The sequence below is a fragment of the Rhinoraja longicauda genome, chromosome 28 (genome assembly GCF_053455715.1).
Source record: "Rhinoraja longicauda isolate Sanriku21f chromosome 28, sRhiLon1.1, whole genome shotgun sequence".
In the NCBI taxonomy this organism is placed as follows: domain Eukaryota; kingdom Metazoa; phylum Chordata; class Chondrichthyes; order Rajiformes; family Arhynchobatidae; genus Rhinoraja; species Rhinoraja longicauda.
Window position 1 is genome coordinate 31,503,254 of NC_135980.1, and position 12,111 is coordinate 31,515,364.

The 12,111-nt window shown below is 49.7% G+C and overlaps 1 protein-coding gene across 1 annotated transcript in view; it reads right to left on the reverse strand.

Annotated features, from left to right (window-relative positions):
- LOC144607222 (retinol dehydrogenase 12-like) overlaps window positions 1-12,111 on the reverse strand; it is a 73,677-nt gene that overhangs the window by 26,814 nt on the left and 34,752 nt on the right. The window contains exon 6 of the mRNA XM_078423902.1: window positions 11,129-11,328. Coding sequence (XP_078280028.1) covers window positions 11,129-11,328 — 200 coding nt within the window. The remainder of the gene's footprint in view (window positions 1-11,128; window positions 11,329-12,111) is intronic.

Here is a 12,111-nt window from a genome sequence, read left to right on the forward strand (position 1 = left end):
GGAATGGCAGGCAGTGACTAGTGGGGTACTGCAAGGCTCAGTGCTGGGACCCCAGTTATTTACAGTGTATATTAATGATTTGGACGAGGGAATTGAATGCAACATCTCTAAGTTTGCGGATGACACGAAGCTGGGTGGCAGTGTTAGCTGCGAGGAGGATGCTAGGAGGCTGCAGAGTGACTTGGATAGATTAGGCGAGTGGGCAAATGCATGGCAGATGCAATATAATGTGGATAAATGTGAGGTTATCCACTTTGGCGGCAAGAACAGGAAAGCAGAGTATTACCTGAATGGTGACCGATTGGGGAGAAGGGGAGATGCAACGTGACCTGGGTGTCATGGTGCACCAGTCATTGAAAGCAAGCATGCAGGTGCAGCAGGCAGTGAAGAAAGCGAATGGTATGTTGGCATTCATAGCAAGAGGATTTGAGTTTAGGAGCAGGGAGGTTCTGCTGCAGTTGTACAGGGCCTTGGTGAGACCGCACCTGGAGTATTGTGTGCAGTTTGGTCTCCTAACCTGAGGAAAGACGTTCTTGCCTTAGAGGGAGTACAGAGGGAGTACAGTGATGTTCACCAGATTAATCCCTGGGATGGCGGGACTTGCATATGAGGAAAGACTGGATAGACTGGGCTTGTACACGCTGGAATTTAGAAGACTGAGGGGGGATCTTATAGAATAAAATTCTTAAGGGGTTGGAGAGGCTAGATGCGGGAAGATTGTTCCGATGTTGGGGAGTCCAGAACCAGGGGTCACAGCTTAAGGATAAGGGGGAAGTCTTTTAGGACCGAGATGAGAAAACATTTCTTCACACAGAGAGTGGTGAGTCTGTGGAATTCTCTGCCACAGAAGGTAGTTGAGGCCAGTTCATTGGCTATATTAAGAGGGAGTTAGATGTGACCCTTTTTGCTAGAGGGATCAGGGGGTATGGAGAGAAGGCAGGTACAGGCTACTGAGTTGATGATCAGCCATGATCATATTGAATGGCGTGCAGGCTCGAAGGGCGAATGGCCTACTCCTGCACCTATTTTCTATGTTTACCCCTCTCTCTACCTCTCTCTACCCCTCTCTCTACCTCTCTCTCTCTACCCCTCTCTCTCTCTACCCCTCTCTCTCTCTCTACCCCTCTCTCTCTCTCTACCCCTCTCTCTCTCTACCCCTCTCTCTCTCCACCCTCTCTTTCTACCCCCCTATCTCTCTCTCTCCTACCCCCCTCTCTCTCCCTACCCCCTCTCTCTCCCTACCCCCCTCTCTCTCCCTACCCCCCTCTCTCACCCTACCCCCTCTCTCTCCCTACCCCTCTCTCTCCCTACCACCCTCTCTCTCCCTACCCCCCTCTCTCTCCCTACCCCCTCTCTCTCCCTACCTCCCACCCCCCCTCTCTCACCCTACCCCCCTCTCTCTCCCTACCCCCCTCTCTCCCTACCCCCCTCTCTCCCTACCCCCCTCTCTCCCTACCCCCCTCTCTCTCTACACCCTCTCTCTCTACCCCCCCTCTCTCTACTCCCCTCTCTCTACCCCCTCTCTCTCTACCCCCTCTCTCTCTCTACCCCCTCTCTCTCTACCCCCTTCTCTCTCTTTACCCCCTCTCTCCACCCTCTCTCTATCTCTACCCCTCTCTCCACCCTCTCTCTCTCTACCCCCTCTCTCTCTACCCCCTCTCTCTCCACTCCCTATCTCTCACTACCCCCTCTCTCTCTACCCCCTCTCTCTATGCCTTCTCTCTCTCTCTACCCCCTCTCTCTCTACCCCCCCTCTCTATCTCCCCCCTCTAGAAACATAGAAAATAGGTGCAGGAGGCCATTCAGCCCTTCGAGCCAGCACCGCCATTCATTGTGATCATGGCTGATCGCCCACAATCAATAACCCGTGCCTGCCTTCTCCCCCAATATCCCTTGATTCCACTAGCCCATAGTCAATAGACAATAGGTGCAGGAGGTGCAATCTTCTGTTGCTCTTTAAAAGAGTCCCAATCCTCTGGCTTCCCACTCTTCTTTGCTTTGTTGTACTTCTGCTCTTTTATTTTTTATGCTGTCCTTGACTTCCCTTGTCAGCCACGGGTGCCTCTTACTCCCCTTGGAATCTTTCCTCCTCTTTGGGATAAATTGATCCTGCAACTTCTGCATTATTCCCAGGAATACCTGCCATTGCTGTTCCACCGTCTTCCCTGCTAGGGCCTCCTTCCAGTCAATTCTGGCCAGCTCCTGCCTCATGCCTCTGTAATCCCCTTTGCTATACTGTAATACTGACACTTCCGATTTTCCCTTCTCCCTCTCAATTTGTAGAGTAAAAACCTTTCATATTGTGATCTAAAATATAGCTCTATCTAACTCTCTCTTAAATCATCCAGTGATTTGGCCTCCTCTGTGGCAGAGAATTCCACAGATTCACAACTCACTGGGTGAACAAGTCCCTTTTCACCTAATTTTTAAATGGCCTCCCCTTTATTCTATGACTGTGGCCCCTGGTTCTGGACTCGCCCAACATTGAGAACATTTTTCCTGCATCTAGCTTGTCCAGTCCTTTTATAATTTTACACATTTCTATAAGATCCCCTCTCATCCTTCTAAACTCCAGTGACTACAAGCCCAGTCTTTCCAATCTTTCCTCATATGACTGTCCCGCCATCCCAGGGATCAATCTCGTTAACCTACGCTGCACTGCCTCAATTACAAGGATGTCCTTCCTCAAATTAGGAGACCAAAACTGTACACAATATTCCAGATGTGATCTTACCAAGGCCCTATACAACTGCAGAAGAACCTCTTTACTCCTATACTGAAATCCTCTCGTTATGAAGGCCAACATGCCATTAGCTTTCTTCACTGCCTGCTGTACCTGCACGCCAACTTTCAGTGACTGGTGTACAAGGACACCCAGGTCTCGCTGCACTTCCCTCTTACCTAACCTGACACCATTGAGATAATAATCTGCCTCCTTGTTTTTGCCGCCAAAGTGGATAACCTCACATTTATCTATATTATACTGCATCTGCCACGCATCTGCCCACTCACTCAACCTGTCCAGGTCACCCCTGCAACCTCCTAACATCCTCTTCACAGTTCACACTGACACACAGCTTTGTGTCATCTGCAAACTTGCTAGTGTTACTTCTAATTCCTTCATCCAATATTAATATATATGATAAACAGTTGCGGGCCCCAAGACCGAGCCTTGCGGCACTCCACTCGCCACTGCCTGCCATTCTGAAAAGGACTTGTTTACTCCTACTCTTTGCTTCCTGTCTGCTAACAAATTTTCTATCCATGTCAACACCCTACCCCCAATACCATGTGCTCTAGTTTTTCTCACCAATCTCCCGTGTGACAATAGACAATAGGTGCAGGAGTAGGTCATTCGGCCCTTCGAGCCAGCACCACCATTCAATGTGATCATGGCTGATCATTCTCAATCAGTACCCCGTTCCTGCCTTCTCCCCATACCCCCTGACTCCGCTATCCTTAAGAGCTCTATCCAGCTCTCTCTTGAATGCATTCAGAGAATTGGCCTCCACTGCCTTCTGAGGCAGAGAATTCCACAGATTCACAACTCTCTGACTGAAAAAGTTCTTCCTCATCTCAGTTCTAAATGGCCTACCCCTTATTCTTAAACTGTGGCCCCTGGTTCTGGACTCCCCCAACATTGGGAACATGTTTCCGGCCTCTAATGTTTCCAACCCCTTAATGTTTCTATAAGATCCCCACTCATCCTTCTAAATTCCAGTGTATCCAAGCCTAGTCGCTCCAGTCTTTCACCATACGATGAATTAACCATTCCGCGAATAGTAAACCTACGCTGCACGCCCTCAATAGCAAGAATATCCTTCCTCAAATTTGGAGACCAAAACTGTACAACTGCAGAAGGACCTCTTTGCTCCTATACTCAACTCCTCTTGTTATGAAGGCCAACATTCATTGGCTTTCTTTACTGCCTGCTGTACCTGCATGCTTCCTTTCAGTGACTGATGAATTAGGACACCCAGATGTCGTTGTACGTCCCCTTTTCCTAACTTGACACAATTTAGATTATAATGTGTGGGACCTTATCAAAGGCTTTCTGAAAGTCTAGATACACCACATCCACTGGCTCCCCTTCATCCATTTTACTTGTCACATCCTCACAAAATTCCAGAAGATTAGTCATGCATGGTTTCCCTTTCATAATTCCATGCTGACTTGGACTTATCCTTTTACTGTTATCCAAATGCACCGTTATTACCTCTTTAATAATTGACTCCAGCATCTTCCCCACCACCGATGTCAGGCTAACTGGTCTGTAATTCCCCGTTTTCTCTCTCGCTCCTTTCTTGATAAGTGGAATAACATTAGCTACCCTCCAATCCACAGGAACTGATCCTGAATCTATTGAACATTGGAAAATGATCACCAATGCGTCCAATATTTCTAGAGCCACCTCCCTGAGTACCCTGGGATGCAGACCATCAGGCCCTGCGAATTTATCAACCTTCAGTCATATCAGTCTACCCAATACTATTTCTCGCCTAATGCAAAATTCTTTTAGATCCTCTGTCCTCTAGTAGATTGTTTGTGTCTTCCTTAGTGAAGACTGATCCAAAGTACCTGTTCAACTCTTCTGCCATTTCCTTGTTACCCATAATAATTTCACCCGTGTCTGCCTTCAAGGGACCCACATTTGACTTTGCTACTCTTTTTCTCTTAACATATCTAAAGAAGCTTTTACTGTCCTTCTTTATATTCTTGGCCAGCTTCCCCTCGTACTTCATCTTTTCAGCCCGTATTGACCGTTTTGTTACCTTCTGTTGTCCTATGAAAGCTTCACAATCCTCTGGCTTCCCGCTACTCTTTGCTGTGTTATACATCTTTTCTTTTAGTTTTATTCCATCCCTAACTTCCCTTGTCAGCTACGGTTGCCTCCTACTCCCCTTAGAATCTTTCTTCCTCTTTGGAATGAAATGATCCTGCGTCTTCTGGATTATGCCCAGAAATTCCTGCCATTGCTGTTCCACCGTCATTCTTGCTTGGAGCCCTTTCCCTTTCTCTCTCCCCCCTTTCTCTCTCCCCCTCCTCTCTCCTCTCTCTCTCTTTTTTTTCTTTCTTTTTTTTTAACCTTTTCAAAGACTTTATTCAGCACAATCACATGATACATCACATCAAAACCACATTCAGAGGTTACAAAACATCAAGTAATCATTATAATACAATGTTGCCGTCATTATTTACAATGCTCTCAACCCCCCGCAGTGACCAGCGTTCACGGACGGCCTCCAGAGTCCCCGTGTTCACCGCGTGTTCCCTCTCTAGGGACACGTGCGCACGGACGTAGGCCCGGAAGAGGGGAAGGCAGCCGACTCTGGCAAGACCATCGACCGCCCGCTGCCTGGACCCGCGAATGGCCAACTTGGCCAGGCCCAAGAGCAAACCGACAGAGACCCCCCTGAATTACCCTCCCCACCCCCTGCCTTGTGTCCAAACACTAGAATCGTAGGACTAAAGTGTAACCAAAACTTGAGGAACAACCCCTTCAGATATTGGTACAGGGGCAGTAACCTCTTACACTCCATATAGACGTGGAACACGGTCTCTTCGTCACCGCAGAAAATACAGGCGGTCGGCGAGCCCGTGAACCGACTCAACAGTTTATTACACACCACCGCTCTGTGCAACACTCTCCAGGACGGTGTACGAAGACAAGGAGGTGTAGAATGTGCAGGAGCATTCTGTACAGTGTGCGTCTTCGCATCACGAAACGGCACGCTGGGCATCTCGGAAAGGCGGCTCAAGTTGTGCGGAGCCGGCGCCCGAGAAAAATCCCGGAGCCTAGGCCCGATGAGCAAATCTGACAGAGCGGGGGTAAGCTCAGTCAGAACCACTCTAGGCGCACGCCTCTCCTCGACACCCGCCATGACAGGGTGAGGACCGGCTACTCCCGCAGCCACGACGTCCCCCTCCCCTTGTGGAGCAACACGTCGGCTGAAAACAACCAAATTCCTCACTCTAAGCACGTCCCGATAGAAACTAGGCAGACCCCGTAAGGCGGGTCGACTGATGCCCGCCACCGGCAGCCGCAAAACCCCCCGTAGGCAACAACCCCGACGAAAAAAATACGTGGCCAGAGCGTGCCACCTGGGGGGGTTCTCCGTGTACATATACCTCCGCAGAGTCCTGAGACGGAGAGCCGCCACCCTCTCTCTCTCTCTCTCTCTCTCTCTCCCTTCTCTCTCTCTCTCCCCTCTCTCTCTCTCTCTCTCCGCTCTCTCTCTCTCCCCTCTCTCTCCCTCCTTCTCTCTCCCCCTCCTCTCTCTCCCATTGCCAGCGAGATCTGCGCCGCTCCTCCACTCTCTTCCCTGGCCCCGTCTCCCTCTAGCGCAGTGAAATAAGAACAAGTGTTGTGGTTGTTGTTCAGAAGCCCCGGGGTGAGCAGCAGCAGTGGCGGTGAGGAGGGAAGTTTCCTTGGGTTTGTTGTTTGTGAGGGGGCGCTGCGATCTCTCACCTTGTCCCGGCTCTGGGTCGGTGGTGATCCACTCTCTGGTGAACCTTCACCGGCAGCTTCTGCCTCCAGTCCCTGCAGCCGCGGTTCCACAACTCCGGGACAAGTTAAAGAGTCGGGGAGAGTTGAGGGGAACTCACCGCATAAAGCAAAAAAACCTACAAAATCATCGTCGTTTTTATTAATTAACCATATGTACACCAAATTAACAGTTTTGAAAACAGTATATTCTTACCTATACGGAGAAAAACTGGAAAGAACCATCAATTTTGCTGGAATTTGATCCTTGAAAATCTGTTTTTTTGACCTTCAAAGTCCTTGAAAAGTCTTTGAATTTTTTGCTGTTCCAAATGTATGAACCCTAGGTGGTTTGAATTTGCAACCTGCGGCCGGGACTCTGGAACTCCAGCCCAGCTGGAGCCAGCAAATCTATTCCCATAGCTTCCTTGGCCTGCTGGATAAACCAGCAAAGCTCTGGAACCAAGAGTGCCAGAAAAACAGTGGTGGAACTGTAATGAGTAAATATTAAATTTAAGTGCAAGATTATATAACTAATTTAATAAAGTTATATTTGTCCTCCACTGTTGAGTTCTAAATTTCTCCCAGTCTTCCACTTTGCTGCTTCCTCCAGCCAATTTATATGCCTCTTCCTTTGATTTAACACTATCCTTGATTTCCTTTGTTAGCCATGGTTGAGCCGCCTTCCCCGTTTTATTTTTTCAGAGCAGCCTACCATGTGGAACCTTGTCAAATGCTTTGCTGAAGTCCATATATCTAACATCTACAGCTCATAAACCTTTTTGATCACCTCTTCAAAAACTCAATCAGATATGTGAGACACGAGCCCCCCACGTACAAAACCATGCTGACTATCCCTAACCAGCCCTTGTCCATCTAAATGCATGTATATCCTAGCACTCAGAATACCCTCTTGTAACTTTACAACTACAGACGACAAGCTCACTGGCTCCCTAGTATTTTCTCTGCAGCCCATCTTCAAAGAGGCACAACATTTGCCACCCTCCAGTCTTCCGGCACCTCTCCTGTATTTAAAGACGACTCGTAAATTTCAACCGGGGCTCCCGCAATTTCCTCTCTGGCTTCCTACAATGTCCTCGGATATATCTGATCAGGCCCTGGAGATATGTCTACCTTCATACACGATAGTACCTTTGGCACCTCTTCGATCATAACACTGACTGCTCTCAAGTTTCTTCCATTGACTGCCCCAAGTTCCTCCACCCTCCTGTTTTTCTCTTCGGTAAAAACAGAGGAGAAATACTCATTGAGGTCACAAGATACTAAAGAAGTTGGATTTGTATTTAGAGTTTAGAAGATCGAGGGGTAACTTGTTAGAATATATAAGATTTTAAGGAAACATAACAGGAGACGTTGAGGCATTTGCACGAGAGAGTCTTGAAGGAGGGGTCATGGTTTCAAGATAAGGGGCAGTCATTTAAAACAGGTGCTTTGGAAGCTTTTCTCAAAGAGTTGGTGAATCACTGGAATTCTTTACCCAGAGCTTGTGGAATCAAATTCATTGCTGGTAGTCGAAGAAGAGATTGAGAAACGTTTGAAATCTCAGGGAACTGATGGCTGTGGGGGAACTGATGCGGGAGAGGAAAGATTTGGAAGGTCTATCTGAAGACAGAAAGAAGGAATACCTTACCTACTATTGTGATCACAACCCACAGAGCAAGTGGAGGAGAAGGGTTCAATTCAATTGTACTTTCTTAATACTTTGCTTGTCGCTTGTACCGAGCGAGGTACAGTGAAATTCATTTTTGTATACAGTTCAGTACGTATCACTGTACATACGCACCTGGATACATCTTAGATAAGCATCTCAGATGCAAGACGTGCTCAGTAGTAGTACCTGATAATACCTAAAGTGGCATTACTTCAAGAGAACGCTGGCAAGTGTGGGCCAAATGAAGGCAGATGGGACGAGTGTAGATGGGACATGTTGGTCAGTGCAGGCAAGTTGTGTCGAAGGGTCTGTTTCCACGCTGTGTAACTCTATGAAAAGAGAGTTTTTTTCCAGATGCCTCCATCAAACCTTGCTCACGGGTTACGGGGCCCCAGTAGGTTTCAGGGGCCAGAACATTACCTGTGGATTAGATGTGTAGGAAGGAACTGCAAATGCTGGTTTACCCCAAAGACAGACACAAAATGCTGGAGTAACTCAGCGGGACAGGCCGCATCCCATCGATTACCTGAGGTTTCGGGTCGAGACCCTTCTTCAGGAAGTCCTGTGGATTAGATACCAGACCATTGAGAGTTCTCCAGAGTCGGATTAGCAGAGGTTTACTGTCGGCCTTTGCACATGCAGTGTGGCAGCGCCATCTTTTGCAGAGATGCACACTTTGTTTGCCAGAGTGACCAGGAGGGACTGAGCCCCAGGTCCCGGGAGATGAGGTGTTGCAGAGCCGGTGCTGTGTGCCCACAGCCATCATCTCTCTGCTGCCCACCTCCCCTGGGCTCAGTGCCCCCCCCACTCTCACACACAGCGGGCGGAGAGAGGCGACTTTGTAGCAGACATTTTGTACACATTCACTTCTCCAGTGTAATGGCAGGAGTTGGATTAATGAATAGAGAATGTTGTCACCAAACTGAGTCACTGGAGACATTGACGATGGTAGATATAAAGAACTTTATTCATTAGCTCAAGGAGACATTCTCTTGGAGAGCATCTTACGAGATGCTCCTCTCCCCATGCTCAATATTGCAGCGATGTTTTATGCTTCGTGAACATAAAGTTGCGAGATGCAACATGGAAACAGAGCATTCAGCCCACTGAGTTCATGCTGTCCATCGATTACCTGTTCACACCAGTGGCCACAAAGTGCTGGGTAACTCAGCAGATCAGGCAACATCCCTGGAGATCATGGATCGGTGATGCTTCTGGTCGTGAGTTCTATCTTATCCCACTTTCTTATTCAACCCCTACACACGAGGGACATATTTTTACAGAGACAAATTAATCAGCAAACCCTCACGTTTTTGATGTGTGGGAGGAAACCGGAGCTCCTGGAGGAAACCCTTGCGGTCAGAGGAAGAACGTGCAAACTCCACACTGACAGCATCCTCGGATAAGATTGAACCCAGGTCTCTGGAACTATGAAGCAGCAATTAGACAATAGGTGCAGGAGTCGGCCATTCGGCCCTTTGCGTCAGCATTGCCATTCACTGTGATCATGGCTGATCATCCACAATCAATACCCCGTTTCAGCCTTCGCCCCATATCCCTTGACTCCGCTATCCTTAAGAGCTCTATCTACCTCTCTCTTGAAAGCATCCAGTGAATTGGCCTCCACTGCCTTCTGAGGCAGAGAATTTCACAGATTCACAACTCTCTGGGTGAAAAAGTTCTTCCTCATCTCCGTTCCTAATGGCCGACCCCTTATTCTTAAACTGGCCCCTGGTTCCACCAGCTGTGCCAATGTGTTGCCCTTCTAATGTGAATTAGAACACAGATAAAGGCAACAATAATTAGTATTGGTTTATTGGTAGAAATTAACTCCAATAAACTGTTATCTAGTTTCAATCACTGTAATTACCAGAGTGTAGACCTGTACTTGGACAGGTACATGGTTTAGAGAGATATGGCCCAAACAGGCAGCCAGCATCATCAAAGACCCACACACCCTGGCCACTCTCTCATCTCGCTGCTACCTTCTGGAGCCCAAGAACCGTGACCTCCAGGTTCAAGAACAGCTTCTTCCCAATAACCATCAGGCTCTTGAACACTGCACAACACTGAACTCCCCACCACAGACCCCGAGACTGCATGTTGTAGTTACCCAGCATTAGCATGTTCATTTATTATATTATTGATTCATAGAAATTTATTGGTGTGGTAGTTCCGTCACCCTGCGCCCCTCAATTCCCCATCACCCCGTCACCCTGCGCCCCTCAATCCCCCATCACCCCGTCACCCTGCGCCCCTCAATCTCCCATCACCCTGCGCCCCTCAATCCCCCGTCACCCTGCGCCCCTCAATCCCCTATCACCCTGCGCCCCTCAATCCCCCATCACCCTGCGCCCCTCAATCTCCCATCACCCTGCGCCCCTCAATCTCCCATCACCCTGCGCCCCTCAATCCCCCATCACCCCGTCACCCTGCGCCCCTCAATCCCCCGTCACCCTGCGCCCCTCAATCCCCTATCACCCTGCGCCCCTCAATCTCCCATCACCCTGCGCCCCTCAATCCCCCATCACCTCGTCTCCCTGCGCCCCTCAATCCCCCATCACCCTGCGCCCCGCAATCTCCCATCACCCTGCGCCCCTCAATCCCCCATCACCCCGTCACCCTGCGCCCCTCAATCTCCCATCACCCTGCGCCCCTCAATCTCCCCATCACCCCGCGTCCCTCAATCCCCCATTACCCTGCGCCCCTCAATCTCCCCATCACTCCGCGCCCCTCAAACCCCCATCACCCCGTCTCCCTGCGCCCCTCAATCTCCCATTACCCCATCACCCCACAATCTCCCCTTAACCCATCACCCTGCGCCCCTCAATCCCCTATCACCCTGCGCCCCTCAATCTCCCATCACCCTGCGCCCCTCAATCTCCCATCACCCAGCGCCCCTCAAACCCCCATCACCCTGCGTCCATATCCCCCATTACCCCGTCTCCCCGCGCCCCTCTCTCACCCCTGACCCCATCTCCCCGCGCCCCTCCCTCTCCAGGCCGGTGAGGGAGATGCTGACGTCCCAGAGTTTGGTGGCCAGGCGGGGGTCCCGTGCTGAGGGGGAGGGCAAGCTGATGGAGCAGTCACTGTCGATGTACTTGCCGCTCACTCCCTCCATCTCCTGTGACACGGAGCAGTAGATGGGACTGACTGCTCCCTCCTCCGCTGACTGTAACACATGGACAGCGTCACCCCTCTCCCCACACACACACCCTCCCCCCCACACACTCCCTCCCCCCCCACACACCCCCTCTCCCCCACACACACCCCCTCTCCCCCACACACCCCCTCTCCCAGAGCAGAACACATAAGGACGTGTGGGATTTTTGGGAAGTCTAACATGGGCAGGTCCTACACAGTGAACGGTTGGGCTCTGGGGAGCGTTGTAGAGCAGAGGGATCTAGGAGTACATGTGTACAGTTCTCTGAAAGTGGCATCACAGGTAGATGGGGTGGTCAAGAAGGCTTTTAGCACGTTGGCCTTCATCAGTCAGAGTACTGAGTATAGAAGTTGGGAGGACATGTTGTAGTTATATAAGACATTGGTGAGGCTGTATTTAGAGTATTGTGTTCAGTTCTGAGCACTATGTTACAGGAAAGATGTTATAGAGGTGTATAAAATCATGAGAGGAATAGATCGGGTAAATGCACAGAGACGTTTGCCCACAGTAGAGGATTCTAAAAGTAGAGGCTACAGGCTGAAGGTGAGAGCGGTGAGATTCAAGAGAGACCTTGGGAGGAACCTTTTCAGCCAGAGTACAGGGTAGTCTGTATCTGGAGACGTTATATACTGGAGGACATAGCTTTAGGTTGAGAGGGGCAAAGTTTAACGGAGCTGTGCGGGTCAGGTTTTTTTTAACAGAGTGGGGGGTGGGGGCCTGGAACGCGCTGCCAGGGGTGGTGGGGGAGGCAGATACAATAATGGTGTTTAAAAGGCTTTTGGATTGGCAAGT